We start from the raw sequence: 21,080 nt of genomic DNA on the forward strand, positions 1-21,080 counted from the left end.
GGTTTGTTCTATTCAGAGCTCTTTTTTCATTCCTTGAATTTGATTTTGGTTCATTGTCTTTTGTTGCCAATTTACTCCAGCATGAAGAAATAGCGTCATAACCAGAGGCTGGATTTCACGGTTCTACTCTGCTGTCTTTACTATAGGGTGGTTTAAACTGTTACATTAAAACATTATTTTTTCACAGTGGAGCAGACAAACTGACTCTCAAAAGGCAGTTTCAATTTTCCACTTGGAAAGAGCAGAGCTAACATTTTCCACTGATGGTTGAAGGATTATTCACAACACACAAGGTTTTATCTCTGGGTTGTATTGGCTACTTTAAATTCACAAGTTGTTTTCTGGGATTTCCATCATGTTTTTATAATAAGCCTGGCATATCGTATGCCTCTTGTATGTGGAGAACTGAAAATTATCGTAGGGTCACCACTGAGTTGGACAAAGGATGCAGCTTTCTCAGACTTAAAGGTTCCTCTCTTGGGGGTGACAGAACCTGGTGGTCAAAAGGCTATAGAAGGGCTGTGGCTTCCTCCATAAGCGTTGACCTTACCAAGGAGCATGAAGTTCCCTGTCATTCCAATTCAAAAAGAAAAACCTTGCTAGAATACTAAATCCTAGACATGTTCAAATGACTGATACACAGCAAATTATTATACAGTTTGTTTAGAGTCGTCTAATAAGAACTTCATAAAATTTCAACTAGTGGAGAAATAATGTTAAAATGGAGGATGGTACAATCTCAGAGAGGCTATGATAAAGTGTTGACTTTCACAGGGTTAATGTGACACCCTCCGGACAGAAAACAAATGCCTTGTGATGCACGGAAACAACGAAAGAGCAAATAATGTATAATTGTAACCTGTGCGTTCCAGTTCCAGTATCACCACACACAGCCTGTGGGACAAGAGGCAAATTACATCCCTGTTCTAGGTCTTTGTTGCCTCAGCTACAAAATGGGGATGACAGCGTCTAGGTCAGAGTTAATGCAACGTTAATGGGGATGACAGCGTCCACGTCAGAATTAACACAATGGGAAAACTGAAGAGTTAGAGAGCTCTAAATTGTTCTTCTTTTTGAGGGCTTTGCACGGGGCCTGACATCTAATGAGCAATCAATTTCCATTTTTAGGATGAAATAAACTGATGCCCTCAACACAGTGTGATGAACATGGCCCCAGATCAAAGATTTACTTCACATTAAAGTAAGAGAAATCTATAAACTATCGTGTGGACCAACTCTTTCACCAGAAGACTATATTGCTCTTTACCCTATTTGGGAAAAAAAGAAGAGGAAGAAGAGGAGGAGGAGGAGGAGGAGGAGGAGGAGGAGGAGGAGACGACGACAACGACAAAGAAGAAAAGAAACAGGGAAAGTAAAAAGGTTCCAACAAGAAGAGCCTCACCATCTGTTCATCCTCTTTGGCAGCCCAACTGGCATTGAACGTTTGACCTCCACTGTCTTTCATCAGGCGAATTTGAACATGCTGGAGATAGGCAGAGAATGCTATTCGGGCCTGCACTTTGCTATAGAAATCCAAAACAACATACCGTTACGAGACAGAATGGTAAGCCTACCAGATGTGTACTTGCCTCAGTCAAAGTGCACTGTGAGGATCCTCCTACTAGGATGGCTAAGAAAAACGAAGCCCATCATCAGTCACTGACTAAAGATCCCTTCCACGGAGTACCTGAAATTTTTTTTCTATTAAAGAATCCTATTTATTTTCTCATTATTAACATGGGAGAAAAAAATCAAACAAGAATAGGAAATCAGGTTTCCTACTCTTATACCTTATCTCTGAACTTTCTAGCAACTTTCTTGTGGGAAACGGCCAGGAAAAGTACTGAATCTTCACAAGAACGTTTACATTAACGTAGAAAGGTTTTTCTGCGTTGGAGGCCCTTATGTACTTATCAGTTGGTGCAAAAGTATGCTTTTGCTATGGCAACTAATATTTCTGGTGTGCAAAGGCCTCCGAAGCAGGAAAGAGATAAATCCTACAAAGGAACTTTTGAGACCAAATTTTAAGGTCATGCTTTTCTCAACTACAAGACAGGAATGGCTGGAGCCCAGAACAAATGAGTGAGGTCCAACAGAGTTTGGCATAGATGAACTGACAGGCTGGGACGAGCCCAGATGTTCAGTGGGAAAAAGAAATCTTTACATATAATAAAAAGCACCTCAGCGACATCACTGAAAACCCCAGCGGGTTTCTGCTTGGTGGTCTAGGTTGGAAATAAGGAAATCTGTTCAAGCTATGGTTTAGAAGACAGAAATACCAGAGACACATTGATGATTTTCACTTCAGCTGCTAATTGTAGCAGATCTGTTTTCCTTCAGGAGAGATTTTGGTTACTTCAGCTGATCGGCCTTCTGACACTCCAGCCAAAATTACATCAGCGAAGATTAGGGCCCAACACAAACTTTGTTTACAATCCTCACACATGCAATCACTGAATGCTTTCTACTCACTGTTCCTCCAAAGTTAGGATGAAGGACTTGTCCAGAGTCAAGTGGACATCTAGGTCTAGGTCTAACTTCTACATATGTGGTGGAGGGACTGAAGGGGAGGGGAGTTAGGTTGAGAAGTAGATTTGCTCTTGAAGGTTTAATACAGAAGACCTTCAGAGCGTAAAATGTAAGTCAGGCTGTATCTTTTTTACTAATGGGGACAGTTTATGGGAGTACAGTATGATTTTGAAAAAACAAATTTATATCTTCAAATGTTTCTCAACGAGGACAACACTTAGATTCTTATTCACCTGGAGACCACATGTCACTTTCCCCTCAACCACTCCCATAAGCCTTACCTCCACAATAGATTATTTTCAAGACAAAATAAGCAAAAAAGATTCTTAATTTTGGTCCACAAATTCACCTGCTATCGAATGAGGCAGAAATACATCTCCAAAGTAGAATACCTGATTTTATTAATTATTCCCGTAATGCTAAAACATGAAGGTCTTTTGGATAAGGGAATTATTACTTTGGAGTTGAGATTTCAATCATTATTTTGTTGCAAATCATTGCCACAAATCAAATGAACAAGTACTGAGTTTTCCATTTCTATAAACCTTATCGAAAGGACCCAGGGTTGTTCATTCTGAGACTGGCCCTAAAATACTGTACACATTGCTCAGCTAGTCATTTAAAACAAACCCAAAAAGATGAAAGAATGAAAACCAGAATGATTTATACCTCCAAATCCCCTATTTTTAAAAAATTAAGCTTATATGGATCCTCAGTATAAAAATTACACAACTAAAGGCTAGAGCCGAGAGTCTCGAATCCTTGCCATGACCTCCCTGAGACCCCTCAGTAGCCACGGAGATGCCCCACAGAATGATGGGTAGCTCCAGGGAACAGAGTCTGAAAACCACTAATTTGCATTAACACACCAGGCAACTACAACAGTTTACTCATTGAAAGTCAGATCCATGAGATTTATGAAGAAATAATTTATTTCTACAACAGCTAAGTAGAATGTTATTGCTGGAAAGGGCCTTAGAATATAGTCCAGTGGTTTTCAAATGTTCTATTTCAATTCAGTGGAATCTTTTTTCCCCTCCAGAAAGCACAGTTTGAAAAACATTTGTCTAACCCCATACCTTGGCCTAAAGGAAAAGGAAACTGAGGCGTGGAGAAGCTCTCTGAGCAGCTCATGATCACACAGTCCGTTGGTGAGCACTTTGGTGTGCTCCCCGCTCAACAGAACTACTGCCATTCTCCATGACACTTCCAGACCTTAACTCGATCTCCCCACTCCCCTAAGCCCCCAATATTACCCACCACCCTTGCAATATAAGAACTGACCTCTAACAGAAAATAAAGGCCAAAATACACAAATACCTAACCTTCCTCCCCTTCCACTTCTAACTACTGCATTCATCCCCATAGTGCTTTCTTTCTGACTTACAGGAAGAGATACCCCTCCAGTGGTCTCTTTCCACCTTCCTTTAGGGCCCTTCCTATCAATATATCCATTTCTGCATCTCTAATCCTCTTTCCTTTTTTTTTTTATGATTCTATTTATTTATTTAGACAGCATGAGCAGGGGGAGGGTGGAGAGAGAGAGAGAATCTCAAGCAGACTGTGCTCTAAGTGGGGAGCCCGATGCAGGGCTCAATCTCATGACCCTGAGATCATGACCTGAGCCAAAACCAAGAGTCAGACGCTTAACCGACTGAGCCACCCAGGTGCCCCTAATCCTCTTTCCATCAAACCCTTCCCCTAGTCTATAAATAAGTTCCAGAATCCCCATCTTTAAAAAAAAAAAAAAAATCCTTTTCTCTTAGCTTGCTCTCACTGATGCGTTCTCACCTCCCTTTCACTGCCAAACCGTCTGAAAAAGTTGGTGTGCACTTGCTTTCTTATTTCCACAACTCACGATTTCTCACAACTCACAAACTGGCCCTAGGTTAGAAATGCAGGAGTCTCTTTTCACTCTTCATGCTCTCTCGGGCTGTCTGAGGCAGACGACAGCTTGGAACTCTCATTCTGGAACTTCTACCACACTTCTGGGCTGATGCTTACCTCTCTAACTGCTAGTTTCTGTGTCTTTACTATTAAACACTGGTTTTCCCCAGCGCTTAATTCTCCTCCTTTTCTCCTGTTTGTGCTTGCTGGACTAAAGTGAATTGGACAAGCTCATCCACTCTGAAGTTCCCAATTATCAACTGCCCAATTCTGTTCAACTCTGACCTTCAAAGCTAAGATCACCTATTCACTGAACAACTTCATCCCAAAGCCCTTCAACCTCACTGTGTCCCAAATGAAACATATTTGTATCTTGAAACCAACTACTATGCTCCTTATATTGATTGACGGCATCGCCAAGTTGCTAAGTTTGGGAAATCCAGCCTCTCTGGAGTTCTTAAATCTACAGAGACCAAGGCCTGCCAATTTGAACTTGCAAATTTCATTCAGTCCATCCCATCCTCTCCATTCTGGTAACCATGGCTCTGGTCAAGGCCTTCATCTTCCTGGCTCTGGACTATTGTGACAGCCCCTAACTCACCTTTCTGCTTTTCATTCTCCTCTTATCAATCACTGACCCACAATGCCCCCAGAATTTACCTTCTAAATCAAGATCTGACCATATCATTCATCTGCTTAAAAATTATTCATCTAGAAAATACAGTCCCAGCTCCTCTTAGAGCGCTTTATGATCAAATGACATCCATTTTTTTTTTTGTCTTATCTCTTACTGCACCTTCTCTCCATGTAACTACATAGCCTAGCACAATTCCTGCACAGAGCATGTGCTCAATAACCCTCTGCTGAGGGGCTAAATGACTGACTGAACCATCACATCTCCCTGCCTTTATTCCCTCTACTGGTACTCCTGCACACACCTGTCACCTCTCAGCCCTCCTGACATCCTGCTCATGAGCTCAAGCCTGGTTCAAATACTGTCACCTTCCTCATGTCCCTCGAGCCTTCCCAGGCAAGACCAGTCCTTTCTCTGTGTCCTAAGAGCACTTCGTCTGTATTGGGGCCCCCACTCAGTAAGTATCCCTACACCAAACTGTGAGCCACTTGAACTCTGCGCTTTTAGTGACTGACACTCAAACCCAACAAGTACTTGTTGGGCCAGTGAGGCGTGGGTTTGGATCACAGCTCTATACTTGGACAAACAACGTCTCTAAGGCTCAGTTTCCTTAATAGTAACAATAATAATAAAATCACAGTCATTACCTCCCAGGACTGCTGTAAGAAAAGGAAAATGGCTGCCAAGCCACCAGCACAGTACCTGGTACACAAGTTAACAGGTTTTACTATCATAATTACCAAAGGTACATACCTGAGATTGCCGTTATCTTGCAGAATCTGCATCAGGTTAAATTTAGGCTCTGGCTCCTGAGTCTCAATTTTGCAGCACTGTTCACCTGTATTATTCCATTCAGAAACTTTCATGGCATTTTCTTTGGGTGAATTTTCTACCATAACAGTCAATGAGGGGGTGTATTTGGCTTGATCTTCTCCAAGGGGCCCTGCGGATTCCTCCTGGGAAGCCTCCTGCTCTTCATCTTCATTGTCTAACGCGACCTCTTCCTCCTCTTCACTCTCTGTCTCAGTTTTAACATTCATTTCAGCTGGCTGAGTGATCACTAAATGCGAAGAATCACTAATGTTGCTGAAAAAAGGATTAAATTTTCCTCTCTCCCAATACCTTCCTTTCATCTTTTTTAGTAAAAACCCATCTCTAAGTCAGACCACGAAAAAGGCACAAAACAAACAGCATACACGTCACTCTCCAGTCTAAAGCATTCTAAAAACCCACCTTCAAGTTTCTCAGCATAACACCGATAGCTCTCTCACAACTTCGGGCAAACATCTGGGTAATCTCTACAGTGTGTTAGAGGTTTTTAGAAGGGTACATTTTATGGAGGTACAAAGAACAGGGGACTAGCTTTCTATCCTACATTTATTCATTATCTTTCTCTTTCACCAGCTTGGAAGGTCTGTGAGGACAAGGACCATATCTTTTTTATTCACCAATGAAACCCTAGTGACTAACCTGCCTGATACAGGTGCTCAACAATGGGGGGGGGGGCAGTCAGCCAGTGACAAATAGACCTAAAATTGGGAGAATCTGGGAGATAAAGAATTTCCTCCTTGCCTGTTCATGGTTAAAATATTTATACCATTCAGCAATGTCAAAGGATGAACTAGATTTAATACCTAATCATGAAAAAGCTGAACAATAACGCTCAGGATTCCATTAAACTTGAGCTAAAGTATTTCTTTATATTGTTATATTTTTATACGTCAAGTATTTCTAGAGTATCAGCTAGTTATATGATGCTGAAGTAAGAGCAAAAGCCAAAACCGTGTATGCTTCACTTATTCTCCAGGACAAATATTACAGAATGGAAGGTTTAAAAACTTATAATCCTTTTGAAATTAAGTTTCAGAGAAAAAGACTGTACAAAAATATTAAGTGTATGTGATTGGGAAGGTTCTGATTCATTAAGAAGCTGATTAACTCAGACTGGCAAGACACGGACAATGGAGTTTGGCGTAAGCTCACCAGCAGGTACCTGGGTATTTTGGCCTCATTGCCCTCAATCTGCCACTCCGTCGTCGACGTTTTCGCACCTCCAAAGACAGGAGCTTCCTCTCATAGAGAGCAGCGTGCAGTTTGGCCTTTGAATTCATACTCTCTACCTTTAATTCTGGTGCTCCGTCAGCAGCTAGTCTATGGAAAAAAACAATATGGTAGCTCCAGCCTTCCGAAAGTTCTCTCCTTTATTCCAAGGCTAAGCTTGACAGAATTCTGTAACCAACAACAGGCTAGATATGGTACCTCTAGTGAATTCTAAAAGGTTTGACAGATAAATGGGAATACTGGAATCTACATTAAAACTTCACTAATGGCCTGTCTGAATTTGTTAAATGTTCTGAACAAAAATATATCTGAAGACAGTGTTTAAGTGTTTTTAAGTATCCAGTCATACTGGCTGACTATTTACTGCAGAGCCCATAAAGTGCTATCTAATCCCTTATACCTAGAAGGACTGGGAGACACTGGTATCACTTTAATTCTTAAGCTGGGTGGTGGCTAGAGGTGTTTGTTTTATTGTTACTCATTATAATTTACTCAGACTTACACAAATATTCTTCTAATGTATACAATGTTCAATAAATGCAATATCTAATGTATAAATATTTAATAAATAAAGAGGTTCAGACAAGGGGAGGAATGGCTGATACCTGTGAATGTGGTAGCACAGAGCTAGACTTGTGCAGGAAGTGTCTTAGGAAAGTTACCAAGGCCTTGAGCCTCAAGCATTCCAACAAGAGGAACTCCTCTCTTAGAGTCTACTTAGTTACATGGGGAGGTGGGCAGAGGTGGTAGGACCTCTCCAGATGTTAAGTACAGGTCAAGAGTTAGAGTCAGAGGCACAGACAAGGGAAGGCATCAGATGCTGGACAAAGCCAAGTTCAATCAGGTCATGAATGGGAAATGGGATGGGAAGGTGATGGCAGCAGCTACATTAGGCATTAAAGTAAGATAAATCATAAGTTAGGGAAGTGATTGGTATCAGGCCCAATCCAAACAAGGACCAGGCAAAGTACTGCACAGGCAGAGGTAACTAGGTCAGCAAAGAGAGAGCAGGATCTTGGTCATTGGATCAGAAAAGAAGTATCCATGTCAGTGTCTGAAAGCAGGCAGCTGACTCTGTATACTCAGAACTTAAGATCTAACTGGTTGGCTCTGAATTCTCTCAGAGAATTGAACTCCCTAGAACTCAAAGTGTATTCCCTTTGAGGTCAAGGAATCATCCTCATTTCTCTGGGAGTTTTCAGTCTTTGACAATAATGGAAAGGCTGTGTCTTTTGGTCTCTGTAGGAGTTTTAGGGATCTCTGAGTGGATAAACTGGACAGTAAATCTAGAAACTTTCTCTCTAGAGCAGGAAACTCGGCCAAGAATAGGGATGGTCCTGACACATGGGGGCAGAAACCAGAAGCAAATTAATAAACTTTAAAAATAGTTCAAATCCAGCTTACCATCGTCCCAACAACTAAACACTGCACCACCACCCCCAACACACACAGTTGTGAAAAGATTTCTAGCCAATTAAATAATAAAGAAAATGACGCAAATCCAACACTTTAAAATAACAATTGTGAACTAAGAAACCATGAATAGAGCAATGAATTCTAAGTAGTACAAGGGATGGAGGTAGGGAATGATGGAGAAAGCGTGATAAACTCTTCTGATAAACAGAATTATGGTTCTATGAGGGTAAGGACTATACTTGTCTTGTTGACCACTGGATCAGAGATGCCCATGAGACTGCCCAGCACACAGCTGACATATCATGAATATTTTTGGATAAACAACTGAATTCCCTATAAATAAGATGCAACACCTTTTAGCTACATCTACCTCATTTTATTTTTCCAACATTTTATTATGAAAGTATTTACACAAACAGAAAAGTTTTAAGAATTGTACAGCAATTCTTGGAGTACCCACACCCTAGTTCCTGCAATGAATATATTGCTATATTTGTTTCAGCACATATATCCAACCATCCCTTCTTCTATTCATCCATTGATCCATCTAATTTTTAAAGCATTTCAAAGTTACACATAGAGGTCAGTGCACTTTACTTCTAAATGCTTCAACATGCATATCGTTAAGTCACTAGAGTTCAGTATTTGTTTTACAGGGCTTTTGGTGTCTTGTTTTTGTTTTGTTTGTTTTTTGGTGAGCTAACCACTATATACAGTGAAATATCCAAATATTAAATGCCCACTGATGAGTTTTGACAAATGCCTAGAACTATATATAACATGAACTCTAATGTTACTACCCCTCAGAAAGTTCTCATGTCCCTTCCCAGTCAATCCCTCCCTCACACTCCTAAATAGACCACGGTCTTAAATTTCTTCATCACTTAAGTTTGCCTGTTCTAGAACTTCATAAAAATGGAATTACACAGTATGAACTCTTCTGTGTAAGTCTCCTTTCATTCTGCATGTTTTTGAGATTCATTCATGTTGTGTGTATCCCTATTTATGCCTTTTTATTGCTGAGGATTAGTCCACTCCATGAATAATCCACAGTTTACCTACTTTCCGGGTATTGGACCCCCTACGTTGTTTCCAGTTTGGGATTATGAATAAAGCTGCTATGAACAGTTTTGTACAAATCGTTTTGTGGTTATGTTTTTCATTCCTTCTGGGTAAAGATCTCAGCATGGGGCTTTCTAGGCTAACAAACTGGCAGACTCCTTCTCAAGTGCTTGTACAAGGTTATGCTGCCAATGACAACTTATCAGAGCTCCATGAGCTCCACAACCTCACCATTTGATGCTGTTGCTCACTTCGGCTTTTCCCCAGCTTTACTGAGCTATAACTGACAAAATCATATGGCATTTAAAGTGGACAACACGGTGATATAATTTTAGCCATTCTGCTGGATGTTTAGTGGCATTTCATGATTTTAATTTGCAATTCTCTGATAACTAATGTTGTTAAGCACATGTTCAAGAGCGTTTCGGCTACTCCCACACCTTCTTTTGGTGGTGTCTGTTCCAATATTTCACCCGTTTGTGAAAGGGTTGATCGATTGTCTTCTAATTCTTCAGATGAGGAGCTCATTATATTTCCTAGATACCGGCCTTTGTCTGATGAGTATCTTCACTCAGTCTATGGCTTGCCTAGTCGCTTTTCTAACAGTATGCAATGATAAGCAAAAGTTTTTAATTTTGAGGAAATCTAGCTTATCATTTTTTCCTTTTTGGGTATTGCTTTCTGTGTCATGTCTAAAAACTTTTGCCAAGCCCAAAATCACAAAGATATTTTCCTAGATTTTCCTCAAGAAGTTTTATAGTAATAGCTTTTATGTTTATGACTATGAATCATCTCTAATTTTTCTGGGAGATAGGGGCTGAGGCTCATTTTTAAAAGCACAATATCCAGTTCCAGCCCTATTTGTTAAAAAGAATTTCCTTTCAGGGCGCCTGGGTGGCTCAGTCAGTTGAGCCTCTGACTCTTGATTTTGGCTCAGGTCCTGATCTCAGGGTCATGAGATTGAGCCCTGTGTTGGGCTCCATGCTGGGTGTGGAGCCTGCTTAAGATTCTCTCTCCCTCTGCCCCTCCCCTGCCCCCACTTTCTCTCTCTAAAAAAACAAAGACCCAGAAAGCAAAACAAAACAAAAAAACAATGAACATTTCTGCTATTGCGATAGCCTGAATAAAATCATCTCTTTAAAAAGAAAAAGTTTCCTTTCCCCATCGGACTTTGGGCCCTTTGATTAAAGTCAAAACACCATATAAATATAGGCCTATTCTGGACTCTTTATTTTGTTCCACTGATCAACTTGCCACAGTTTTGCTTACTATAGCATGATAGTATTTAAGTCGGGTACCCTAAGTCTTTTTCAAGATTACTTTGGATATTCTAAGTCCTTTGTATTTCCACATTAAAAAAAAAAATTTTTAAGTCAATTTCTGCTGGTGATGAAAAAAATATAGTCAATTTCTACAAAAAAAAAATCTACTGGAATAATGATTGGGATTGCATCAGATCTTCAGATTAATTTGGAGAGAATGAACTTTTTTTGCAATATTAAGTCTTCTAATCCATGCACATCACTTATCTCCCCACTTATTTAGGGCTGCTTTCCTTTCTTTCAGTAATATTTAGTAAGCTTTTACTGTACAGGTATTGAACATAGTTTGTAAAATCTATCCCTGAGAATTTCATATTTTCAAATGCTACCATAAACAAAATTTTAAATTTCATTTTTAAATTATTTACTGCTAGCATATTAAAATGCCATAGGTGTTAGTATACTGACCATATATCCTTGCTAAGTGCACTATATGTTCTTGTAGTTATTCTGGAGAGGCTTTAGGATTTCCCATTAACCAGATCATGTCATCTAAGACTAAAGACATCTGGTTTCTTCCTTGCCAATCTGTATGCCTTTTCTCCCTGACTCCCCACCCCTTCGTTTATTGTACAGCTTGGGATGACCTCTAGTATAAAGTGAATACAAAAGGCAAAAGTGGACATCTTGCCATATTACTAATACAGAGGAACACCTTCAATATTTTGCCACTAAGTATGATATTAGCAATAGATTTTCATAGAAGGCCTTTACCAGATGAAGAAATTCCCTTCCATTTCTGATTTGCTAAGAGTTTTTCTCATAAACGTGAATTATATCAGATGCTTTTTGCATCTAATAAAATGATCACCTAGTTTTTCTCCTTTATATATGGTAAATTATATGGACTAATTTGCAAATGTTAAATCAACTTTGTACTACTAGGAAAAGTCTCACTTAGTCATATGTATTGCCCTTTTTCTTTATACTTGGATTCAGTTTGCTAATATTCTTTGAGGAAATTTTGTGTCTGTGTCCATGAAGATATTAGCCTGTAATTTTCTTCTTTTTAAAAATGTCTTTGTCAGGTTTTGATGTTATAGTTATTGCTAACATCATAAAATGAATTGGGAAGTGTCCTTTCCTATATTTTTTAAAGAGTTCATGTAAGATTGGCGCTGTTCTTCCTCAAATGCTTGAAAGAAATTATCACTGAAACTATTGGGCCTGGAATTTTCTTTGTCAAAGGTATTTGATCACAAATTCAATATTCTGAATTGATATAGCGCTATTCAAAATTTCTATTTCAGCTTGTGTCAGTTTTGCTAAGTGTTCCCTCCCAAGGAATTCAGACATTTCATCTGGGTTGTCAAATTAGTGGAATAAGGTTGTTAATAATATTCCCTTAACGTCCTTTTTATGTCTGTAGGGTCTGTAAATTATTTCCCTCTTTCCTATCTGATACTGGTAATCAGTGTTCTTTTTTTTCACTAGATCAGCTGATTTAAGAGTTTATCAATTCTGCTACCTTATCAGTGAACAATTTTAGACTTTACTGGTTTTCTTTATTGTTTGTCTTTTATTTGATTCCCACCCTTTATTATTTCCATTCTTCTACTTACATTGGGTTACTCTTCTTTATCTAGTTTCATAAAATGAAACATTAGATCAGTTATTTAATCCTCTGTTTTCTGATATAAGCACTTAAAAAGCTATAAATTTCTCCCAAAACACTCCTTTAGCTGCATCCCACACATTTTAATGTTACATTTTTATTATTATTCAATTTAAAATACTTTCCAATTTTCCTCATGATTTCTTCCTTGATCCATGGATTATTTTGTAATGTGTGAATTTCCAAATATTTGGAGATTTTTCTATTGTTACCACTTTCTAATTCCACTGTGGTCAAAGACCATGCTGTTTATGATTTTAATCTTTTTAAATGTATTAAGATGTATTTCATGCAACAGCACATGGTCTGACATATGTCTGCCATATGCCAGCTTTCATTTGCTTATACCTCTATGCCACCAGAAAACTCCTGATGGTAATATAAAATGAATGCCAAAAACGAAGAAAGGCCAGAACCCACTGACTTTTAAATAGTCTTATTAAGATTTTTTTCTTTTGTTTCATTTTTTTCTAATTGCCAAATTGATAGCAATAGACTCTAGGAAGCATATTCTTTGACTAAAAACTGGAGGAAACTTATAAATTAACTGTGGCTTTCATTTGGAAGCAAGTTACAAACTTGACTTCTCCCAGTTTTCCCTTAATTAAATGGCAATCACACGTTCTCCTTCTTTAAACAAAATTAGATTTATGCTTCAAGGGGGTTTGATGAGAAACCAGGTTTATCCTCATCAATCCTTAAATGTAAAACTGAAAGCTAGATATAGGATGTCTCTTTCTTCTTGTTGCCATTTTGATTTCTAAAGCAGCACAGCACAAAGGGGATGTATGTAAGGTCTCAAACCAGGCGGGTGTATGCTTAGATTTAAGAGTTTTTGTTAGGGTTGTCGTCTTTGGTTGGGCAAGGCCACCCCAGACCTTCCTCTAAGACCTTTCTCTCCTCCACCAGAATGAAGAGCCACAGGTGCTCTGCATACTTTCAGTTCTGTGGCAGACTGGAAGCAGTTCTGCTCAGTCCCATAAGGCACAGAGTTACACGCCCTGAGTATATCAAGGCCAACCATAACCACTTATTTGACTCTAATATGGCTCTAACACAGTTTTGAAATCTCATTTATACTTTGGTGTCTCTCACATAGCCAAACAAGAACACTATTGTTATTATTTCAAATGCTATACCTGGAGTTATAAAAGTAAATCCCAAACTTAGTTTGTAAACAGTTACCTCAGAATAGCGTTTGAATAGAAACATTTTTTATGTTACTATTCAAGCTCAGCCAAACCAAAAATGGTTACATATAATATCATGCTTAGCCCCTACTTTGGTCACACATTGTGCGCATGGGAAGAATTTGTCAACTTTTAAAAATCAGTTACCGTGTTCTTCCTGTCAATAAGCTTCTTCTTGGGTTTCCCCTACAGAAGTAGAAAGGACAACTGGGTTAGAGGACTGTTTAGATATTCTCTCCCTGACTTCACACGTGCACACACACACTCCTGAGGTAACATGGAATTATGCCAGGGAAGGCATCTTTGGGGAGAAGCAGAGAGATGTACCGAGAAAGGAACAGAGTCCCATAAGCATGGGGGAAGAGCAACAAAAAAACAAAAGGGAAAATGAATTCTAGAAAAGAAACGTACCAGTTACTTGCATTTGTATATTTAGTCACATATCAAATCACACTTATTCTTCACAATCACCATGTGAAGAAGGTTACTATTAGTCCCGTTTATTAAAAAAAAGGGGGGGTGAGGGTAGGATAAGATCATTTTGTGACATGTCCAAAGCTGGAGATTAGTGGGTTCAAATGTGAACCCTGAGGTTAGGTCTCAGACTCCAGTGCTCTTCTTTATACTTTCACTGAACTGTATTATGTATTAGTAAAGGAAACCAATCTCAATTCTCATGTGGTTCAAAAAGGATGCTCAGGAGTGGGGCGCCTGGGTGGTACAGCAATTAAGCGTCTGCCTTCGGCTCAGGGCGTGATCCCGGTGTTGTGGGATCGAGCCCCGCATCAGGCTCCTCTGCTATGAGCCTGCTTCTTCCTCTCCCACTCCCCCTGCTTGTGTTCCCTCTCTCACTGGCTGTCTCTATCTCTGTCAAATAAATAAATAAAATCTTTAAAAAAAAAAAGGATGCTCAGGAGAAATCAATTTTTCACAATTAAGAAAAAAAGATGCTCTCCATAGTGTCTGAACTAGAGCTGGGCTCTCTCCACAGCATGTGAAAGCCATTTATTTTTCAATTAACTTTTGGTTTTCTTTTAAAACATTCTCTCCTCATTCGATTTGCTTTCATGTAACATATACACTCTCTCTTTTTAGGTTCCTCAGTTTTACTTGTATTCAGATGTGAATGTGTATATTTGACTCAGTACAATTTTATCACTGTGTAGACTCATGTATACATCACCAAAGAAAAGATACTGAGCAATCCCGTGACCACGGGACCCCCTCTTACCTAACCCCTGGATCACTTTAGTCCGTTCTTCATCTTAAAACTTTATCATTTAAAATTTACTATTTAAAAATTCCAAAAATGTTATAAAAGGAGACAGATGCAATCAATGTCAAGATTTTCTATTTACAGAAAATCAAGTGAAAAGTAGGTCTTCACCAAAATGTTTGGTCTTTCCCTTCCCGTGTCTTCTTTTCATGCCAATGTCCTGATATTGTCTCCTTATCATCAGAAAACCTCAAGATGATTTTAACTTTTTCATCAGAAAACGGTTTATTCCAGTAACATGCAATCGTGGTTTCATATTACAATCACCTAGGTAGCTTTTAGGAAGGGATGGGGCCAGAGCGTCAGCAGGGTTTATAAAACCCGCAGGTGTTACTAATCTGCAGCCAGGGTTAAAACTACCATCGTACTATAAAACAGCAGGTTAGATACTGTTTGCCAGACAGGGTGGCCGGTGGGGGATGAGGGGGGAAGGGCAAGAAAGGGAGACAAAATTAACCAAAAAGAAATAATTAGGAAATGAGTTTGAAAGTAACTCTGACAATAATACAGCAGGATTTTCAAGAGGAAAAATATCAGCTCAGTTTGAAGGGAACAAACCGGAAGATGTTCGGGCTTGCAACAAATTCAATTTCATTTTTTCAGTGCAAGTTTGCGTGCTTGTGCCTACCATGTGGTGCACTCTAGATACTGACAAAGACAAAGACGAACATAACAAAGCACTACTCTCAAAAGCCGACTTATAAAGTAGACAGGCTGGTAAGTAACCAAGCAATTATAACACAACGTGGGAATGTGAATCAGACTGAGGGACTGAAAGGACCGGCAGAACCTCCTCCTAGTCTGGGTAAGAGGATGAGGACACAACTAGCAGAATTTAGGGATGGAGTGAAGGCCATTCCACGGGACGGCAAGTATGGAAGAAGGAAGCATGGAAGAGCCAGTTGACATGGCGAGATTGGCCATGGGTAGATGTGAAAAAGTAGAGATTAGCCTAATTAATCCTCCGACTGAAATTTAGCATTTCCTTCATATACATGTCAGAAACCATCCGCAGCAGTGTTCATATGATCTTATCACCAAAACCTCCCCCCAAAATAAAAAAACCAATACATCTTTTTTCATATTACTTTAGAGATGTTGCAGGTATCTCAAAATATTGCAACATGTATCATACTTTTGAAATTATGGTGATTATTAGACCCACTGGTGGTCTTGTTTATTGAATCGTTGATAAAGAAACACATATATTACTACGTCTCAAATCTTGTTACTGTTATGCTTCCCCTAGAAGAATGCTTTCTCATTTTGGTGATGGTTTCCCAACTGCCTGCTCCACTTCCTTCTCCCTCATGAGAAGCCCAAGGATGGAAAGACTGAGCCTCAAACATAGACTCCATGTCAGTCCAGACTGATACCACCTGTGAGGAAAATCATGCAACCTATCCTCAGCCAATGGTCCATTATTTATAAAAACAACTGGACAATCAAAGATCACCAAATATATGAGGAAATATACTAGTATAAACCAGAAAGAATGAGATGAATGAACAGAACTAATATAGAAGAATTAAATATAAAGCAAAAAACACAAAGGAACTTTCAACAAACTAAAATAGTCAAAGAGATGTGAAAAAATATTTATGATATTGTGATTTATATCAAGAAATATATATTTGGGAGCGCCCTGGGTGGCTCAGTCGGTTGAACATCTGACTCTTGATTTCGGCTCAGGTCATGATCTCAGGGTTGTGACACTGAGTCCTGAGTTGGGCTCATGCTCATCAGGGAGTCTGCTTGAGATTCTCTCTCTCCCTTCCCTGCCCCTCCCTTCCATGCACACTCTCTAATTAAATACGTCTTTAAAAAAAAAAGAATTTAAAGAAATATGTATTTGGTCTTCATCCCCATCTCTGGCATAGAGTACCTAAAACCTCTGGAACTTCTGAAATGATGAGCATGGTAAAGGTGCCTTTGGTTATGCCAGTGTGATGACTTTGGGAATGCCCTGGATCAACGTCAGGATGACGGCTGGTCACCAGAAGAACCAACCATGTGATCAAAGGGTTAGAACTTCCAGTCCCATCTTGCTGACCTCTAGGAAGGGGAGAGGGCCTGGAGACAGGAGTTCAATCACCAATGGTCAATGATTTAATCAATCGTGCCTATGTAATGATGCTTTCATAAAAATGCAAAAGGAGGACATCCAGGCTGGTGCACACGTGGAGATCTGGAGGAGCGGGCACACCTGGAGAGGGAATGGAGGCTCTGCACCCTTTCCCTATACCTTGCGCTATGCGTCTCTTCCATCTGGCCATTCCTGAATTATATCCTTTTATAATAAACCAGTGATCTAATAAGCGAAACACTTCTTGGAGTTCTGTGAGCCACTCTAGCAAATTAATCAAATGGAAGAAAGGAGAGAGTTGTAGGAATCTCTGATTTTTGGCTGGTGGGTCAGAAGTACAGGTAACAACCTGGGCTTGCAACTGGGTCTGAATTAAAGGCCAAGGAGCAGGTTGTTTGAAACCCCAATCTGTGGCCAGTCAGTCAGCAGCACCGGTGACAACCTGGCCTTGCGATTGGTGTTCAAAGTCAGGCAAAGGCGGAGGAAATGGGGGATGACACAGTCTTGTAGGGCTGAACCCTTAAACTGCACAATCTGATGTTAATCTCTGGGCAGACAGTGCCAGAACTGAGTTGAATTCTCAGATGTGAACAGGGGCAATTGCTTGGTGCTGTGGGGGAACCCGCCTACCACACTGGAAATGGTACCAGAACCATTTTAATATTATAGCCATGTACTCTAAAAACTAATCAGAAATCAAAAATATGATTCAAAAATCATACTTGCCAAAGTTTAAAAGGTAAATTGAACAACCCTCTCCTGTCTGGTACTGAATAACAAAATAGATAGAGCTGCAGATCAACTTAAAATTTTAGAAGAAAAAGTTCAAGAAACCTCCCAGAATTTAAAGCTAAGAAACCATATGATCAAAAGAATGAGAAAAAAGGCAAAAAAAAGCAAAAAACCCCCCCAAACACCCAAAACAAAAACAAAAACAAAAACAAAACCCAAAAAGCCATGGAGTATATAGCAAAAGATCCAAAATTCATCTAACAGAAGTTCCACAAGGAGAGGAAGCAGAGGATGAGGGGAATATTTTCCACAGACGGAAGACTTAAATCTTCAGAGTGAAATGACTCACTCACAGAAAAATCAAAATAATGAAAGTACCACACTAGAACACATCTTGGTAAAATACCTGAACTCTAAAGATAAAGGAGCCTTGTAAAAGGTTCTAGGATGGTGGCGGAGGAGAAAAAAAAACAGGTTATACAGAGAGAACTGAGCTTCTATGTCTTCTAAGTGAATCTGAAGGTCTCTTTCATTAGAAGCTAAGCAGTGTAATTACTCCATCAATGGTAATAACCACAAATTTAAGGAAGAAACGGCAAATCCCATATATTTCCTGATAATAGATCATGAAATTTTAAGAAATGGCTAAAATCTGGGTATCTGTTTTAAGCATCCTGTGAATAAGCACATGTACCCTGAAAATAACATAAATTGCTCTAAATAACTAAGGTTCCTTATTTTGATAGTCAATTACTAAGCTGTACTGCAAGACAATCATGTCTTAGGGGCAACAAAAGTATGTGGCACTAAGTAGTGCCTGATTGCTGTGCTATTTGAATTTGAATTTCAATGTCCATTTTCCATCATTCTATCCTATCTTCCCTTGTACTGAGGTTATCACAGTTGTCATTTTTTTACAACTCCTGGTATATTTATTTTGTGAATCACCGCCCTGCTCTACCTTTCCTAATCTGATCCTTCTCATCTCTTCTAGTCTAGAAAAACAGATGATCATGTCTGTTAAAATTCTGTCTAACGTAAAAAGGCACAGAGTACGGGTCTTCCTTTAAGTAGAATAAAGTTCAGAGCATTTGTTAAGATTGTTTAAAGACTGTAATGGTTTAATTTATGGCCTCTAGAAACAGTACAAAGTGCTACGAGTTAATGAATTCTGGAACAATGAGGTATGATATTGTGCTTTCTGCAAGGCCCTTTTTAGCAGAGATTTTACAAAAGACTTTTTTTTTATATATATATAGCTTCTTTCCTTCTTTTGTATGTACTTTCTCCTTATCACATGATTTAGTGATCTTATAAGATTAGCAAATTTACAAGATCAGCAAATCCCCACCTGTCCTGGAAGAGACGTGTTGCCAGCATATAGTTCATGGAGGTCTTGTGTTCAAGGTAGGACCTGAAAGACAAAGAACGAAACTGGCTATTTCTTAAGTTCGGTTGAAGGGAAAAAATATGGAAATAAAGCCATGAATCAAGCACAGAAGGGATAGGTTACTTATATACAGTTTCTAAAGAAATGTATGGTTCTCTAAAGCGGCAAAGGAAGAGAAAGTTGCTTAAATTAAAATTATAAAATACCACAGCAGCAGCAGATACAATAAAATGAAAAGGATAAATGGAGGAGTTAATTGAGAAAGTAAAAAGAAAGAAATGACAGGAGTTCTTGGATTAGTAAAGAGTGACACACTAAATTCAGAAAATACGGTCAAAAGAAAGCCACCACCAAAAATCATATATAACTAAGAGAGAGATCAAATGAAGCTGGGAATGGAGAGATGCATAAAGGGTGTGAAAATGTAGACAGAAGATGGATTCAATCATGTTATTTCTCAAGAGCTTTCAGTGGCTCCTTGACGCTTACTGCAGGAGGCATACTCTTTCTTTCCAAGCTTTCAAAAGTTGGATAAACTACACAACCAATTCCTTCACACTTTCTCCAGACGGTTCCTCAACACTGATCCTGCCGTACAGCCAAACAAGCTCCCTTAATATCCTCTCACACCACACTTCCCAATGCCCTTTGCCATGGTCTGGACACCTCCTCACACCCTCTCCACTTATCCACGATCCACCTTTCCAGAAGCAGTTCAAGTCCGGTCTGTTGCACACAGCCTCCCCTGAAGGACTGGGGCTGGACTATAGAAGCGCCTTTGTCTGAACTATCTTGGCCTTCACTGTATGCCCGAGGAGGGACCTGTCATACGCTGTCTCACAGAGGAAAATTTTTCTTCTTAGAAAGCAGCATGATACAGCAAGAAAAAAGTCAGATCTAGAATCAGAAAACCTGAATCAAATCCCCCTGTGTGATCATGGACAAGTCACATTACCTTACTGAGCCTTACTTTCTGTATCATTCAAATGGGAATAACAATGATGTGCATGAAGTACGTTATAATGACAAAGGGACATACAAATGAGCTATTTTTATTATAGGTATAAATAATTTCTCCATAATCCCACTGTTACCTCTCCAATGCCAGGGATCCCATCTAATATTGGTTTTATACTCCAAAGCACCAAGCATAGTGCTAGACACCTGGCTGATACTCAATAAATATATATTAGTAAAAAGGCATATTCATCCATAGATAAATACATCTTCCCCACTCTACATGAAGACAGCTCAATTCGTTTAATATTCTTGGCCTTACTCTGCCTCTTTTCTCAGAGACCCAGGAGAGGTAGAATGACTTACCAGATTGGTAATTTAGGAAGAATAAATAGAAATGTGTCAATGAGTAGCTCCCATTTTTCTGTTGGGAGACAATCTCCCCTTAGGAGGTACATATCCTCTGCTGGTCCCATAGGGTCAGGTGCTCCTCCCACACAGCCCAGTCTAACCTTGCCTACAAATGGGCATGTAAATCTGTCCATATCAGAAGTTCAACAAAAAGTGTGTTTGCTTGTAGACAGATATAATCTAGTCTCCCAACCTAAACTTTATCAGTAAAGGAGTTATTTTGGCCTCCATCTCTCTTAGTCTTTGTCTTATTTACATTGGTTCAGAACCAAACCAGTAAAACCAAACCAATCATTATTGGACTCTGTAAGAGACCCCAACATTACCTGTAATTGGTTCCTTAGAAAAGGCACTTAAATTAAGGTCCTATCTCTTGAAATACTCAAGAGTAGAGGTTTCTACTTTCATTAATTAGAAGATACGTTTCTAGGAACTGCAAATATTTAAATTCTTCAAAAACATATCAAAAGAAAACCCAAGCAATATCTTTCTGTTGTTCCTTAGGTCTTTGT

The 21,080-nt window shown here is 39.2% G+C and overlaps 1 protein-coding gene across 45 annotated transcripts in view; it reads right to left on the bottom strand.

Annotated features, from left to right (window-relative positions):
* TTLL5 (tubulin tyrosine ligase like 5) overlaps positions 1 to 21,080 on the bottom strand; it is a 277,235-nt gene that overhangs the window by 174,384 nt on the left and 81,771 nt on the right. For 23 of the 45 annotated variants that reach the window (XR_008961408.1, XR_008961406.1, XR_008961403.1 and 20 more), the window contains 4 exons: positions 19,162 to 19,224; positions 7,044 to 7,201; positions 5,804 to 6,110; positions 1,403 to 1,523 (listed from right to left, as the gene is read on the bottom strand). Coding sequence is in view for 27 of the 45 variants with exons in the window: in XM_048220021.2 (XP_048075978.1) it covers positions 1,403 to 1,523; positions 5,804 to 6,110; positions 7,044 to 7,201; positions 19,162 to 19,224 (649 nt within the window). In the remaining 18 variants the exon portion in view is untranslated. Of the gene's footprint in view, positions 1 to 1,402; positions 1,524 to 5,803; positions 6,111 to 7,043; positions 7,202 to 13,863; positions 13,903 to 19,161; positions 19,225 to 21,080 lie in introns of all 45 variants that reach the window. The other 22 variants (XR_008961400.1, XR_008961417.1, XR_008961418.1 and 19 more) reach the window with 1 other exon arrangement.

Source organism: Ursus arctos, unplaced genomic scaffold, assembly GCF_023065955.2.
Source record: "Ursus arctos isolate Adak ecotype North America unplaced genomic scaffold, UrsArc2.0 scaffold_25, whole genome shotgun sequence".
NCBI lineage: Eukaryota > Metazoa > Chordata > Mammalia > Carnivora > Ursidae > Ursus > Ursus arctos.